The sequence below is a fragment of the Schistocerca americana genome, chromosome X (genome assembly GCF_021461395.2).
Source record: "Schistocerca americana isolate TAMUIC-IGC-003095 chromosome X, iqSchAmer2.1, whole genome shotgun sequence".
Taxonomy (NCBI): Eukaryota; Metazoa; Arthropoda; class Insecta; order Orthoptera; family Acrididae; genus Schistocerca; species Schistocerca americana.
This window is the reverse complement of record NC_060130.1, coordinates 877,930,834-877,947,972: the sequence shown is the minus strand read 5'-3', so window position 1 is coordinate 877,947,972 and position 17,139 is coordinate 877,930,834. Positions and strand designations below refer to the sequence as shown.

The 17,139-nt window shown below is 43.4% G+C and overlaps 1 protein-coding gene across 1 annotated transcript in view; it reads left to right on the top strand.

The window, feature by feature from the left end:
- The window catches only part of LOC124556367 (nose resistant to fluoxetine protein 6-like), a 196,940-nt gene that overhangs the window by 48,280 nt on the left and 131,521 nt on the right, over positions 1 to 17,139 (top strand). Inside the window, exon 2 of the mRNA XM_047130331.1 lies at positions 4,839 to 4,987. Within this exon, the coding sequence (XP_046986287.1) occupies positions 4,839 to 4,987 (149 nt within the window). The remainder of the gene's footprint in view (positions 1 to 4,838; positions 4,988 to 17,139) is intronic.

The window sequence follows — 17,139 nt, the reverse complement described above, 5'->3', positions numbered from 1 at the left end:
ACTTTCTACACTCTGGATTTCGGCATGGATAGTTCACGACTCAGCCGGCTGGTAGATGCCGTTGGACTTCTTTCGATAGCTTCCCTCACACGCTGTATAGATTGTGGGCTGACCGGTGGTCGCCCAGCGCGCCTCTCATCAGCAACAGATCCTGTACGCCGGAATTTGTTGGCGAGCTTCCGAATGGCAAGTCTTGTAGGGGCATCCTTCCGATACTTTCTCTCAAACAGCCTCTGGATCTCAGCATAGGTTTCGCCACGTAAACGATGTACCAGAATTGTGATTCTTTCGGCAATTGTTAACATTGTGATGTCTCTTCACAGTACAGTAGAGTCTCGATAGTTCGTGTTTCCAATAATCCGAGCCTCTTTTTTTTTTTTTTTTTTTTTTTTTAAATAAAAAGGTTGCAACGATCTACTTTCTTTTTTTACTGACATGATAAATAATTAAAACATCATTGTAAAAGATAGATAGGGAGAGCTCAGTGACAAAGCAGACAACAATGCAATCAACACTGACGATTAGCTCGCTGCCCTGTTGCATGAACATCTGTTGTCAGTATGGCACGAAATACCCCGACTGCTGCCGGCTGCTACCGATCAAAACTGGAGAGTTCATTCGCTGCTGTAGTTCCCAGTACCTGTACTGTCCAGTGTTGTGTGTCGTTTTGTTTGTTGACTGTGTGTTCCGTTGTACACCTTACAAAGATGAGTGCTGTAACAAAAAAGAGGATATTTGTGCCTTTGCATCTAAAATTAGAAGCGCTAAGATGACTTGACAAATGAGAAACAATAAAAAAATTTGCTCTCGAATATGATGTCGGTGAAGTTACTATTGGTGACTGGCGAAGAAACCGACTTAAATTGGAACAGTTTTCTTCACAGAAATGCTCACACGAATCTCTCAGTCGAAGAAGTATAAGGAAGTCAGAGTTCGAAAAAGCAAGTGAGGCATAGTTCATATGGTTTACCCAACAGAGACAGAAGGGTGCTCCGATTTCTGGCCCAATCTTGCAAGAGAAAGCTTTGTTTTTCAGAAACCAGCTGCAGGAAGGAGATGACAATTTCACCGCTAGTGTGGGCTGACTTGTCAAGTGGAAGAAGAGGTATGGAGTGCGTCAACTGGACGTATGTGGAGAAAAACTCTCTGGTGACGCTCAGGCCGTTTCAAAATTTATCGTCGAGTTAAAAAAGATCATAACTGTCTAATGAACAAATATATAACTGTGACGAAACTGGGCTAAATTTTAAAATGTTACCAGGGATAACACTTGCTTCTTGTGAAGAAAAAAGTGCTCCTGGGCACAAAAAAAAAAAAAAAAAAAACAAAGCGAGGCTCACAGTTATGGCAGCTTCAAATGCAACTGGAAACCACAAACCGAAACTAGTTGTGATTGGGAAGTCTGCCAAGCCAAGGGCATTCAAGAATGTATCCATCTCAGCTCTTCCGGTTGTCTATACACATCAGAATAATGCCTGGATGAATCAGGAAATTTTCAAGAACTGGTTTTTTAACTCATTTGTATCTGACTGCAAGAATTTTTTAAAAGAAAGGGGACTGCCATGCAAAGCAATTTTGCTTATGGATAATGCGTCCTTGGCGTGACATTGCCGCGATGAAACGTTGCAGCTTCGCCAAACAAAAGACACTACACTATTACTTGTCTAAATAAATAATTATTGTTATTCTGCCAATGCAAATGTATGTGTAAATACTTTTATTTTAATAAAGTTCATATTGTGACCTGTATTACTTACAATATCGTAATATTTCTTTTTCCCATTTAAATTTCGATAGTCCGAATTTTCGATAGTTCGAGGTGGTTCCAGTCCCGTTCACCTCGAACTATCGAGACTCTACTGTACCTGTAACAGAAACAATGCACATGTACGTTTTCCCCAGAATGGATACTTACTTTATGGGCACCCAGTATTTCGAGCAGTCGTTCGGCTGGATGACGGTGCGTTTGTAGACGACAATCGACCTGGTGTAACAAAAAACAATTCATCATATTAGGCGACACGTTTCCATTGGACCATATTCCAAGCTCTATAATGTCGTGCCCCTGCAATCGTGAGTGACGATATCATTGGGTCAGCATGGGAACACATAGGGGTCATCTGATACGGAGCTCCTTGTTCAACAACGAGCACTGAACGGTGTGCTCCGAAACACTTGCGCCTGCACCAGCAGTGTACTCTGCCTTCAGATCTACCACAGATCGCAGCGGGCAAGCCCCCGACCCCAACAGTTTGTGATGAGGAAGTCCAACACCTTGTCGCCTACTCATCACATCATCGTCCTTCAGCCACTCACGACATTATCAAGCGTACAGACGACGCGCTTCGCCGTTTCCGAAATTCTCGTTCCCAACCACCGGGCCATAACAATCTGCCCTTTGTCGAAGCACCGATGTTGGGAGATGTCCCTATTTGTTCCTAATACCGTTGCTAGAAGGATTCCTCATTCGTATCTGCTCCGGTCACATGCTTGCAATACCACCAGGCGGCATTCAGTCTCGCTGAGGGCAGTAATCACAACATTTTAGTTCGTCGATGTATATTAGAAATATTTCATTTCAAGATTCGATCTTTCGTAATCTTTTTGATAGTCAGCCGCAGTACCGACCTACTCTACACTTCCGTAATGAAACCCTCTACATAGTATACAAGTACCGGTTTCTCCGCGATCAGACACGCAGAGAGATCTTTTCTATAATGAGTATTGATGGTTAGTAGTGGACAATGTATTTCTGGATTTCCGGAAGGCTATTGACACTGTATCACACAAGCGACTTGTAGTGAAATTGCCTGCTTATGGAATATCGTCTCAGTTATGTGACCAGATTCGCGGTTTCCTATCAGAGAGGTCACAGTTCGTAGTAATTGACGGAAAGTCATCGAGTAAAACAGAAGTGATTTCTGGCGTCCCCACAGGTAATGTCTAATGCTATTTGCAGTTCCTTATCTATATAAACGATTTGGGAGACAATCTGAGCAACTCCCTTAGGTTGTTGGCAGATGACGCTGTCGTTTATCGACTAGTAAAGTTATCAAAAGATCAAAACAAATTGCAAAACGATTTAGGAGAGATGTTTGTATGGCGCGAAAATTGGCAGTTGCTCTAAATAACGAAAAGTGTGACGTCATCCACGTGAGTGCTAAAAGGAATCCGTTAAAATTCGGTTACACGATATATCAATCAAAGACCGTAAATTCAACTAAATACCTAGGAATAACAATTACGAACAACTTAAATTGGAAGGAACACATAGAAAATGTTGTGGGGAAGGCTAACCAAAGACTGCGTTTCATTGGCACGGCACTTAGGAAATGTAACAGATCTACTAAGGAGACTGCCTACACTACGTTTGTCCGTCCTCTATTAGAGTACTGCTGCGCGGTGTGGGATTCTTACCAGACAGGACTGACGGAGTACATCGTAAAAGTTCAAAGAAGGGGAGCACGTTTTGTATTATGGCGAAATAGGGGAGAGAGTGTCACTGAAATGATACAGAATTTGGAGTGGACATTAAAGCAAAGGCGTTTTTCGTGGGACCAGGATCTTCTAACGAAATTCCAGTCACCAACTTTCTCTTCCGAATGCGAAAATATCTTGTTGACACTTGAAACTTCCCCTTTGAATATTAAGAGTGGCAGTGTTGGAAAAACTCTTACGTTATTTGATTTTTAAACAGCTGAGCAAAACTGAACGTACTCAAACAGTTCTCTCTTTACTTATTGTGATCATCACTAAACTGACACACAATATTTTTAGCGCAACACAATCTGACTTTCAATAATCCCTAGAAAAGAATGGCTCTGACTAACAATAACCTATACTTCTCATGAATCACTTACCTCACAAAAATCTTCGTTACTCGAACTACTGCAATATAGCGAGCGCCAATACTGCCAGCTAAATAAAAGATTCTAACTGCTGAAGACACTAACTACTGATTGGCATAGTTAGCAAATGAAAGATTTTGATAGAGAACAAACAATGTATTCACCTTAATAGTGTTCAAAAGTCATAATATATATCAGTTCATGACATCCAGTCTTACAAATTTCCTTTTTCTGACGGACACACGTCCAGATCGTCAGCTCATAGTAAGCTCTCAAAACTCCGCCATCTCTCTCCCCACATCCACCACTGCTGGCGGCTCACCTCCAACTGCCCAACGCTACGCACTGTTCACATCCAACTGCCCAACGCTACACAAGCGAATACTCCAACAATGAGTCCAACCAGCCACAGACTGCACACAGCGCATTCAGCGATTTTCATACAGAGCAGTACGTGGCGTAACCGACATAAAAACCTAAACAGCCTACTTACACACCGACCTACATTAGGAGAAACGATCACCACGATAAAATAAGGGAAATCTGAGCTCGTACGGAAAGATATAGGTGTTCGTTTATTCCGCGCGCTGTACGAGATTGGAACAATAGAGAATTGTGAAGGTGGTTCTATGAGCCCTCTGCCGGGCACTTAAATGTGATTTGCAGAGTATCTGTGTAGATGTAGATGTAGGGGAATCATGACACCTGTTGACAAAGTGTATCGCAACTGCATGCGAACGGCAATATGCAGTGAGGCACAAAACTGGCGGAAAGTAACTCACCATCTACCGTCTGGAGGATCTCATCTAGATATGCAGAGCAAGTGACGGCGATTCATTTGCTAAACTACACGACGGCTACAGTGAGGCAAATCTGTGCACCTCTCCTGTGAAATGACGAGTAAGGCTGAATGTAAAGCGCGTCGCTAAGCTCTCTGCGTGTGGATGGACTGCTTCCCGCATGAATGAAACGTTACGTGGTGTGTTGCAGTGTGGGACGCGAGCGGCCGCTACTCGTCGCAGTTCCTGTGGGGCAACAGCTACCGCCTGGGCTCTTACACGCAGTGCACGGAGACCGAGGCGCCCTTCCCGGCTGCCTTCAGCGTCGCCTCCGTCGCTTTCCACCAACCCGGCGCAGAGGTCAGTACCCACCATCGTCTCATCCAGATCCTATAGACAGCAAATATCCTGAAATTTCTGTGTTAAAAATAAAAAAATTCACGTAAAGGTAGACGTAGTAAACACACGCTAGTGTGGCGGTGTAGCCGCGCGGTCTAAGGCTCCTTCCCATTGTTCACCGACTGCCCCCGTCGGAGGTTCAAGTCCTCCCTCGGGCATAGGTGTGTGTGTTATCCTTACAAGGGGAGGCCGCCAATTGTGAAATTCAGATTCGATTCATACTGTGCATAATAAAAGCTCATGGCCAGAGATGTAATGTGGCAAAGCACCAAGATGCACTTCTCAGCCATTGTCGAGAAAATCGACAGTTAAAAGAAACTGTTGCGGTGAAATACTCTCTACGATTAATAATTCTCTACAGCATCGTGGCGCAGCGGTAAGCGCTCGGGTTCGTAATCCGAAGGTCGCCGGATCGAATCTCGCGCCATGCAATTTTTTTTTATTATTAGTTTTTTGTAATTCAAATATATATATATATATATATATATATATATATATATATATATAAAGTATTAATGAATTGCTTATGCATCTTGGTGAAGGCGGATCGCTTTCCAATTGTACCGCCTCCATTTTTCCGTTTTTTTTAACAGGGTGTACCAAAGCTCTCCCGTCCGCACTGATTTTCGACAATGTTATAAGTTGCGCTAGGGACCGCATCTACCTTCTTTCGAAGTTAGCAGGCAACTACGCTGTTATGCGGCGGCTCGCTTCGGCCCATTCAACATCTGTCATTCAAGTGTAACGAGCGAGTAACGGAGTCTATATTTCATACCTGCCACAGCAAATTTGTGTTCGTGGGGTCTCTATTCTAATTCGAACGTTTGACTTACGCTATACGTATTCGTTTCGGAATATCGTTTCTACGTCTTCCGTTAACTATACGTGGTTAACATTATGAAGACAATTAATAAAATTTGTGAAATACAACTTTGTTTGCGGAAAACTTAATGATGTTCGAAGTCGCCAGTTTTTCCACGACAAACGACTTTCAACAACTTATTATATGCATAATTGTTGCAACTGATTGCCGGGAATTATTTATATATATATATATATATATATATATATATATATATATATATATGAATTATAAAAAACAAATATTAAAAAAAAAAACAAAAGGTTGCATAGCGCGAGATTCGATCCGGCGACCTTCGGATTACGAACCAGAGCGCTTACCGCTGCGCCACGATGCTGTAGAGAATTATTGATCGCAGAGAGTATTTCACTGCAACGGTTTCTTTTAACTCGATTTTCTCGACAACGGCTGAGAAGTGCATCTTGGTGCTTTGCCACATTACACCTCTGGCCATGAGCTTTTATTATGCGCAGTACGAATCGAATCTGAATTTCGCAATTGGCGGCCTCCCCTTGTTAGTGCAAGTTAGTTTAAGCTAGATTAAGTAGTGTGTAAGTGTTGTGTACATAGTTCCGCGTAGTCAGCGCGTACCCAACTTTCCCACTAGAGCGCCCCCCGCTAAGCACAACAGCGCAGGAGCAGCGCTCGTCCGTCTCCGCACTACGAGATGGCGCTGCCTTAGAAACGGACCAAATTCTGCTTCCGCCGATCCGCGTATTAATATGTAACGCAGCCAATGAGATTGCTGCTAACGTAGAACCTTTTCTCCTCGCGGATCACACTCGCGCAGTGATACCTGAACGCGCGAGGTATTATAACGAGTGTACAGACCTCCGATTAGTCAGTCTGCATTTGTCTGCACCAGTCTGTACCAGTCTATAGTCAAGTTTCAGTCTGCACCTAATAAGATTATCATATTCCTGTACATAGCCATGAAGATAAATGTATAGACACTTTGTCAAGTATCAGAGATATGTAAGAATAAGATTAACACACCAAGACCAAAGGAACTTCAGATTGTCAATTGTTAATAGCATCCAGAATCAAGTTAAGTAATTTTATGCTTGTTATTATTTTAATAAATGTGTGTGAAAATTAATCAAGTTCTGTTTAAAGTTGGTCACCGTCAATCTGTTACTCTAAGTGTGCAAGTGGCATTTCTATCGTCTGATCTAACGGCAGAAGATAAACACGCCACGATAAGACCACGAGACATATTGCTGACACTCTCCTACTTCGTTAGAACGACAAGTCAAATAATCTGATGGTGTGTGTACTGAAGGTCTTACAGTACGCACAACACAGTAAGCCGAGGGACTGATGACCTCAGCAGTTTGGTCCCATAGGAACTAACTTAGCCGGCCGCTGTGGTCGAGCGGTTCGAGGCGCTTCAGTCCGGAACCGCGCTGCTGCTACGCTCGCAGGTTCGAATTCTGCTTCGGGCATGGATGCGTGTGATGTCATTAGGTTAGTTAGGTTTACGTAGTTCTGACAGGGGAACCTCCCCATCGCACTCCCCTCAGATTTAGTTATAAGTTGGCACAGTTGATAGGCCTTGGAAAACTGAACACAGATCAATCGAGAAAACAGGAAGAAGTTGTGTGGAACTATGAAAAAAATAAGCAAAATATACAAACTGAGTAGTCCATGTGCAAGATAGGCAACATCAAGGAGAATCTGAGCTCAGGAGCGCCGTGGTCCCGTGGTTAGCGTGAGCAACTGCGGAACGCCAGGTCCTTGGTTCAAGTCTTCTCCCGGGTGAGAAGTTTACTTTCTTTATTTTCGCAAAGTTATGATCTGTCCGTTCGTTCATTGACGTCTCTGTTCACTGTAATAAGTTTAGTGTCTGTGTTTTGCGACCGCAGCGCAATTAGTAGACGAAAGGACGTGCCTCTCCAATGGGAACCGAAAACATTTGATCGCAAGCTCATAGGTCAACCGATTCCTCCACAGTAAAACACGTCTGATATATTCTATACGACACTGGTGACGGCATGTGCGTCACATGACAGGAATATGCTGTCGACCCACCTAACTTGTACACTTGGCGAATGGGTAGAAAGATTCTTCTACCTTGCCCGATTTAGGTTTTCTTGTGGATGTGATAATCACTCCCAAAAAAGTGACCGCATCGGACGGACGGACAGATAATAATTGTCTGAAAATAAAACTTTTCACGCGAGGGAAGACTTGAACCAAGGACCTCTCGTTCCGCAGCTGCTCACGCTAACCACAGGACCACGGCGCTCCTGAGCTCACATTATCCTTTATGTTGCCTATCTTGTGTATGGACTACTCAGTTTGTATATTTTGCTTATTTTTTTCATAGTTCCACACAACTTCTTCCTGTTTTCTCGATTGATCTGTGTTCAGTTTTTCAAGGTTTATCCACTGTGCCAACTTATAACTAAATCTGAGGGGGGTGCGATGGGGAGGTTCCCTTGCAAGTCTAGGAGACTGATAACTTCAGATCTTATGTCCCATAGCGCTTAGAGCCATTTGAACCATTTTTTGAACTAACTTACTACCACTACCACACACTAGTGTGAGAACTTCACGTAGCCGGGACGAATCCTGTTCGTACGAAACTTACCCCCCCCCCCCCCGCCAACAATATGGCCCTCAGCGGGAGGTAGGATGGCGATGTGCAGTTGGAGATTACCTGCCTGTACTCAATTCCGAAACTTCTTCACTGTGTCTCAGGGCCTATGGCATTTATAGTAGTCCCCTTGCTGCTAATCGAGATTAGTACACTAGGTTTCACTCTAACCTTTCATTCATCTGTACTATGATTCACAACGACAAAACTCCAGTCTACACTACAGAGCGAGTGGCGCCGCGATAAAGCACTGGGCTCGCATTCGGAAGGACCAGGTCTCAAGTCCCAGTGTGAACATGTAGATTCATATTTCCTTACCTAGATCGCTTAAGCGAGTAGCAGACAGTTCCTTCGAAAAGGACACTGCCGATTTCCTTCCTTATACTTGTACACTTCAAGATGTAACTCCTAAGCCGGCCAGTGTGGCCGAACGGTTCTAGGCGCTACAGTCTGGAACTGCGAGACCGCTACGGTAGCAGGTTCGAATCCTGCCTCGGGCATGGATGTGTTTGATGTCCTTAGGTTAGTTAGGTTTAAGTAATTCTAAGTTCTAGGGGTCTGCTGACCTGAGAAATTAAGTCCCATAGTGATCAGAACCATTTGTAACTCCTACTCCATCTCTAATGACTTTATCGTAGACTGGACGATAAACCCCAATATTCTTTCCAGCTCACACTCAACAAGGACTGTTGTATGTTATCTGTCATGTTGTAGCTTTGAAATAGTGGTAATAAACCCAGCAGTAGCGAGGTATTTTCCATAACACGCATTACTAAGAGGGTGGGCGGGGGGTTGGAGTACTTTATACCTAAGGTAAAGAAGTGAAAAAATCTTTAATTATTGTTCATTTATATTAACAACATGCTTTTAACCAGGTACTGATGTTTTACTAGGGACCAGAACCTGAAAATATCTTTTAGAACACTTTTAGCAACATCAACGCATTTTCAATAACGTGTGCTACCAAGCTGGAGGTACTCTATGACTAGTACAAAAGAAAAATAAAACGCAACTTTAGTTAACTTTTGTGGACGTTTACTCGCAACATACTGTTTAAAGAGGTGCTGATGGGTAAGTAAGGTTCTGAACCTCAAAATATTGCAGAAAGTAACATCTATTACTAAATTTTTGCGTTAAGTTTAACTGAAAAATTTATAACATTTATGGAATCTGGTAGAAGAACTCATCAAAAATGGTAATAATTTTTTCCAAACTTTTAAAATGTAAAGTAATTGACGAGATTTCAATATTTTAGAATGCCTTGCCCGCCTTGCAGGGGTTAAAGTACCACAGAAGATTGCCCTCATAAAAATGCCTTCTTTCAGTCATGAATATTGACCTATAAAGATAATTGTGTGATACACCGTATCTACTGTTCAGGAATAACTCAACACAGGTACATATATTAAGCGCAGCGGTTAAGTGAGGCCTCAGATTTATTTAGTATTTTGTAACGAGTGATCTTCCTATCACTGAAACTAACATGTGGTCCTACAGTCATTTCATATGCTATGCGCTATGGGCAAGGCAAGTGCAAAGAACATGTTTCGTTCTTGCTTACAAACCAGAATACTTTTCTATAGAGAAACTGAGCACACAAGACTTTTACAAAATATTGCGTAGAACGTGGCTCCACCACTGCTAATCCGAATTTCTCATCTAAACGTACCTTCTGGAACCTGAAATGAGTCTACTACAATACAGCAAGTCATCTTTCGCTTTGAAAAACCTGTACGTTGCGAAAATAATTACTATGGAAGTAACGGTCGTGCTGATGGCACAGGACTGTAACTAATCCTTACCGCACGATATAAATGCACCTAGTGTCATGTACTTCAAAGACAAACTTCATAAAAATGTACGTTTGTTGATAATTTTATGAGGGATCGACGTGTAAATAAACCCAAAATATTTTGTAATATCTGATAATTACTGAAAACCACAACGTACAATAAGTTTTACAAGTAACATAGTGATTTATATTAGAAAAGTCACGTGGGACCCATGACCACGAATGTTACAGGTATTCTATTATTTTTTATCGGATGGCAGGCAAATATGTGAAGGGATTATGAGTGTTTGGTGCACAATACTGCAATCCTTCACTATGGTGGTCAGACAAGTATGCCTGTCCTCAAATTACCGTAACGTCCAACATTAGGCCAGTGTTTGATTAGAATTCCGTACAAGTCTGGGTCTCGCTCGATTCGACCAGCTGCCCTAATGGAGACCCACGATGAGGCCCCTTTCAAACACTGTTAAGTGCTGATAACTATGTCTCACATGAGTACGAGGCTTCTTCGTGTCCTTCACGGTGATCGCTCAGCATTTGCTGATGTTCATGTCTATACCCTACCAGGCCTGGTGGCAACACCAAGCACGAACAGTACACACCTCTGTGGCCGTTCCACGTGTCACAGAGAATAGCAATATTACCAATGATGAAACAGAAATACTGACGTCAGCCGCATGAGGGGACTGAAACATTCAGTGGTGACATTTCCCGCTTTACGTGAGTAGTCGCTTTAACCGCTTCAGCTATACGGGCAGCTTCACGTCCAATCCAAATTTCCAACTTGTCCCAGACTATTTCGGCCGAGCGGTTCTAGTCGCTTCAGTCCGGAACCGCGCTGCTGCTACGGTCGCAGGTTCGAATCCTGCCTCAGACATGGGTGTGTGTGATGTCCTTAGGATAGTTAGGTTTAATTAGTTCTAAGTCTAGGGGACTGATGATCGCAGATGTTAAGTCCCATAGTGCTCAGAGCCATTTGAACCCAGACTACTTCCGTAGCGCCTTCCATTTTCCTCATCGCTCGCAGCATCTCGCATGATCCCCGAAAGAGGACGGACCTAGTGTGCATTCACACTGAAGATGCTATGAAATGAATCAAATGAATTCGCAACTGCGAATAAGGGCTACCATCGACTGTAGAATGGAATGGCGACAATGAAAATTTGTGCCGGATCGTGACTCGAACCCTGATTTCCCGCTCATAGCGATCGGTTGCCTTACCATTTGGCTATCCGTGCACCACTCACAGCAAACCCAAACTTCCATATGTCCATTATGTACAGGGTTATTACAAATGATTGAAGCGATTTCACAGCTCTACAATAACTTTATTATTTGAGATATTTTCACAATGCTTTGCACACACATACAAAAACTCAAGAAGTTTTTTTTAAGCATTCACAAATGTTCGATATGTGCCCCTTTAGTGATTCGGCAGACATCAAGCCGATAATCAAGTTCCTCCCACACTCGGCGCAGCATGTCCCCATCAATGAGTTCGAAAGCATCGTTGATGCGAGCTCGCAGTTCTGGCACGTTTCTTGGTAGAGGAGGTTTAAACACTGAATCTTTCACATAACCCCACAGAAAGAAATCGCATGGGATTAAGTCGGGAGAGCGTGGAGGCCATGACACGAATTGCTGATCATGATCTCCACCACGACCGATCCATCGGTTTTCCAATCTCCTGTTTAAGAAATGCCGAACATCATGAAGGAAGTGCGGTGGAGCACCATCCTGTTGAAAGATGAAGTCGGCGCTGTCGGTCTCCAGTTGTGGCATGAGCCAATTTTGTAGCATGTCCAGATACACGTGTCCTGTAACGTTTTTTTCGCAGAAGAAAAAGGGGCCGTAAACGTTAAACCGTGAGATTGCACAAAACACGTTAACTATTGGTGAATTGCGAATTTGCTGCACGAATGCGTGAGGATTCTCTACCGCCCAGATTCGCACATTGTGTCTGTTCACTTCACCATTAAGAAAAAATGTTGCTTCATCACTGAAAACAAGTTTCGCACTGAACGCATCCTCTTCCATGAGCTGTTGCAACCGCGCCGAAAATTCAAAGCGTTTGACTTTGTCATCGGGTGTCAGGGCTTGTAGCAATTGTAAACGGTAAGGCTTCTGCTTTAGCCTTTTCCGTAAGATTTTCCAAACCGTCGGCTGTGGTACGTTTAGCTCCCTGCTTGCTTTATTCGTCGACTTCCGCGGGCTACGCGTGAAACTTGCCCGCACGCGTTCAACCGTTTCTTCGCTCACTGCAGGCCGACCCGTTGATTTCCCCTTACAGAGGCATCCAGAAGCTTTAAACTGCGCATACCAACGCCGAATGGAGTTAGCAGTTGGTGGATCTTTGTTGAACTTCGTCCTGAAGTGTCGTTGCACTGTTATGACTGACTGATGTGAGTGCATTTCAAGCACGACATACGCTTTCTCGGCTCCTGTCGCCAATTTGTCTCACTGCGCTCTCGAGCGCTCTGGCGGCAGAAACCTGAAGTGCGGCTTCAGCCGAACAAAACTTTATGAGTTTTTCTAAGTATCTGTAGTGTGTCGTGACCGTATGTCAATGAATGGAGCTACAGTGAATTTATGAAATCGCTTCAATCATTTGTAATAGCCCTGTATATTCCCGTGCAGGTCAGACGTTGTACTTGAAAGTCGCTTGGCCGGTATCGGCAGATAAATACGATATTGCAGCGCCTGTGTTATTCTGATTACGATGCAAAGTTTCTTTGGACATGCATGCATATCCAAAGGAACAGGCACTGCGGCGACCACAGCCGTTCTGAAACACAAAAATGAATTCGCAACTGCGAATAAGGACTACCATCAACGATAGTCCGGCACAAATTTTCATTGTCGTCGTTCCATTCTACAGCTGATGGTAGTCCTTATTCGCAATCGTGAATTCATTTGATGTGTTTCGTAACGGCTGTGGTGGCTGCAGTGCCTATTCCTTTGGACCAAAGAAATTTTGCATCGTAATCACAATAACACAGGCGCTGCAATAGCGTATTATGAAATGCCATCAACGCGTAGTATTAGTGTTATATGTGTGGTATCTGTTCTTCCAGACATACTCCAATGAAATGTTAAAAAGTCTCCATTGAAAGTATGTCATGAAGATTAGAGAACATTGTTACAGCATGGGCTTCCTACATTACTGAACCAGCGGAAAAATGCTCCTATTTGAGCTCAAAGAAAGCATATATATTCGTGTTTATTTAAAAGAGTGTGACTGAAAGCCGCCCGATGTGGCCGAGTGGTTCTAGGCGCTTCAGTCTGGAACCGCGTGACCGCTACGGTCGCAGGTTCGAATCCTGCCTCGGGCATGGACGTGTGTAATGTCCTTTGGTTAGTTAGGTTTAAGTAGTTCTAAGTTCTAGGGGACTGATGACCTCAGATGTTAAGTCCCATAGTGCTCAGAGCCATTTGAACCATTTTTTGTGACTGAAAAGTGGGGTATCAGCTGCCACAGTCTTCTTTCCTTAGCACCTTTAACAATTTTCGCAAAATTCTGGCATACGAATATATTCGCGCTTTTTTTTAACATGCAGCACACCTCAAATTACCACAAGATCCCCTAATTGTATCTCACTCACATCCACTAGTCCATCAATGTAAGTCGCTCAAACGCGTCCACTCCCAGCTGCCCTTTCTCACTCACTCATCCAGCCAACTTATTGTTGTTATCTCATGTTGTCTCTCTGTCATTTGTCTCCTATGTCACAGCCCAGTCCCCTTCGTTCTGTCCTACTACTACAGTCTCCGCCCACTGTCTCCCTCTTGCTCTCTCTTAACCCTACTTTTTTATTCCTTCCTTCCTATTGTTGCTGTATCTTCTCACTGTCACTGTCTCCGTCTCTTTCTCGTTGTCATTGTCATATACTCTGTCTCTCCTTATCACTGGCTCACATCCACTTCCACTTACTCTTTCTCTCCATTCTTCCTCCTCGCCCTCCTCCCCTTGGCACTGCCTCCATCACTCTTTTCCTAGCACTATTCTGTCAACTATGTTCCACTGCCACAGGGTTCCTTTCATTCTCTCACGCTGCCATTATCTCCTTCGCTGTTTCTGCAGGGTGAAAAGTATTTAAACCGACAAACTCTGGGAGGTTGCAGGGGACATCAAAACAAATATTTTTCCCTAATGTCATATTTTCCTATGTGGAGTATTTAAACCGGTAGAGGAAGATTTATCTGGCGGCAAATTAATTAAACCAACAAACACTTTTCCATTTTTTATGACCAAGAGGCAACACATTAACACAAGCCAATTTCAATTACAGCAGATTTTCAAAAATGCCTCCATTGACACATAAACAAAGGTTAAACCGTCGAATCATGTTCTGTCTGACACGGGCAAACATCCCAGGAGTATCCTGAATTGTTCCTGCTGTTGCTACTATCTGGGCAACCAGATCCTCTTCTGATGCAGCAGGAGTTGCCTAAACAAGGTTTCGCATCTCTCCCCACACAAAAAAGTCCAGAGGGGACATATCTGGGGATCGAGCAGACCATGATACAGGACCACCTCTGCCAATCCACGTTTCTGGGAACCGTCGCTCCAGGAATCGACGCACACGACGACTGAAATGTGCCAGCGCCCCGTCATTGTGGAACCACATGTGTTGTATTGTAGCGATCGGGACGTCTTCTAGCAACTTCCTCAAACTGCAGCGTTCTTGCTGTGCGACGGCGTCCCTCTCCAGGTAATCTGCTAAATGACCCGGTCTCATGTAGACGTTGGTACACAGCAGCAAAGGTCGTATGATGCGGGATACGGCGATTAGGATATTGTTGTTGATAAACCCGCTGTACAGCTCGTCCGTTGTGGTGTGCTACGTAGTACTCACCAACCATATCAGTGTACTCACTCCAGGTGTGTCGATCCATTAGTAAACAGAGAAATGCACTACTACACTGGTGGACAGCAGTTGCCTACAACCGAAGAGCGTAATACGCCCTCTAACAACCGTAATACGGCCTCTAACAACTGAAGAGCGTAATATGACCTCCACTGGTTTAAATAATCCTCATAGGAAAGAATGACATTAGGGAAAAATATTTGTTTTGATGTCCCCTACAACCTCCCAGAGTTTGTCGGTTTAAATACTTTTCACTCTGTATAACATAATCGCCGTTTGCCATCTTCCAGAGTTTATTACTTTTCTGTCTATTTGCCACTGTCACTCTTTGTTCTCCGTCAGCGTAAAAAACCGCGAATATCTCCGCATGCCAAAATTTTGAAGGTGCTGAGGAAGGTACAATGTTGCAGTTTGTACCCCACTTTTCAGTCAGGCTGTTTTAAGTAAACAGGAACAAATTCTCATTTTTTGTTCTCCGATCGGAGCATTTTTCCGCTGGTTCCCTTCTTATCCCTGCTGCAGCAGGGCATGCAAATCATATGAAAAGAAATATGTGAGTCAGCGAAATTTAGGTAGTTGGCTTATGTGAAACTGAAGTAACGCAAAACTAATTTTGCACCTCAGACCGGATTTTAAGTGAAAAAAAATCCATGTGCTTCATTACTAGAACAGCATGGGATTGCCGGACGGTAATGGAGACGCATTACAGCATATTTCTACGTGACATGTCACTTTATAACTACTTTTCCGCCTTACACCAGATTTTACGTGCATATTTTACCTGTACAAGTAGGGTAACTTGGAACCTCTGTATCTTGCAAACGGATAAAGGTATGAAGGAAAATTTCAAGTTTATTCTTGCGGGAATCATGAGAGATCGGTATCTTAGGCACGCATAGTAAAAATTAGTCATTTGATATGCTTAGCCATCTCGGAATCCGCGGCTGGGTTTTGGTACCCGAAAAACAAGTTTTTGGGGTGTTTCTCCATAACGGATAAAGACTTTTGGAAACGGGGAGATATCCCCTCCAGATAAATGCCTTGAGGATATACCAGTAAGATTCGAGCAATTTTCTGCTGTTATTTATTATTTAGATCTCGCCACATACCGAATTGTACGTGTAGAAGTGGGTAAATTTGAACCTGTGTATATTAGAAACGGATAAGGACATCAAGAAAATTTTTAAGATATTTTGAGATCGAGCTCATAGGAATGTATCGTAAGAATTTCAGCCACCTGCTGTGCATAGTTATCTAGGAATCCTCGGCTGGCTTTTGGTCCGCTGGTGACGGCAAAAATATATTGGGAAAACCCTTTTTTGGGGTTTTCAGAGGAACCGCCCATGAACTTATTGTGCCTTCATAAGACACATCAAGACCACCGTAGACGACATCAAATGCGAAAAGAACCAGCCGATTTGCTCCATTTGCATAAGCAGAAGGAAGTGTGTAATAGCCGGCCGCGGTGGCCGTGCGGTTCTAGGACTGCTACGGTCGCAGGTTCGAATCCTGCCTCGGGCATGGATGTGTGTGACGTCCTTAGGTTAGTTAGGTTTAAGTAGTTGTAAGTTCTAGGGGATTGATGACCTAAGATGTTAAGTCCCATAGTGCTCAGAGCCACTTGAACCACTTGAAGTGTGTAATATTCATACTTTGACCCTGTAGTGTAGAATAGTGACTCTAAGGCGATTCTTCTGTTGGATATACAAATGGTCCCTAGCCCACGGGATCTCCAAAACACTTGATTCTACCTTTTTATCAGCAACAAAAGCCCGTTTTTATGTGCAGCATTTTGGAACATAATAGGTACGCATGATCCAACATGGATACCGATTCTGGAAGTGGGAGATCATGTATTGCTACGTAATCCTCAGAACTAACGTGAGCTATAAAATTAATTTTAGTCGTTCGTATCCCCTTGACTGTAATGCTTTCACAAACGTTAGTGTGGTTTTCTCAGTACGTCTACATATATACTCCGCCAGTCACTGC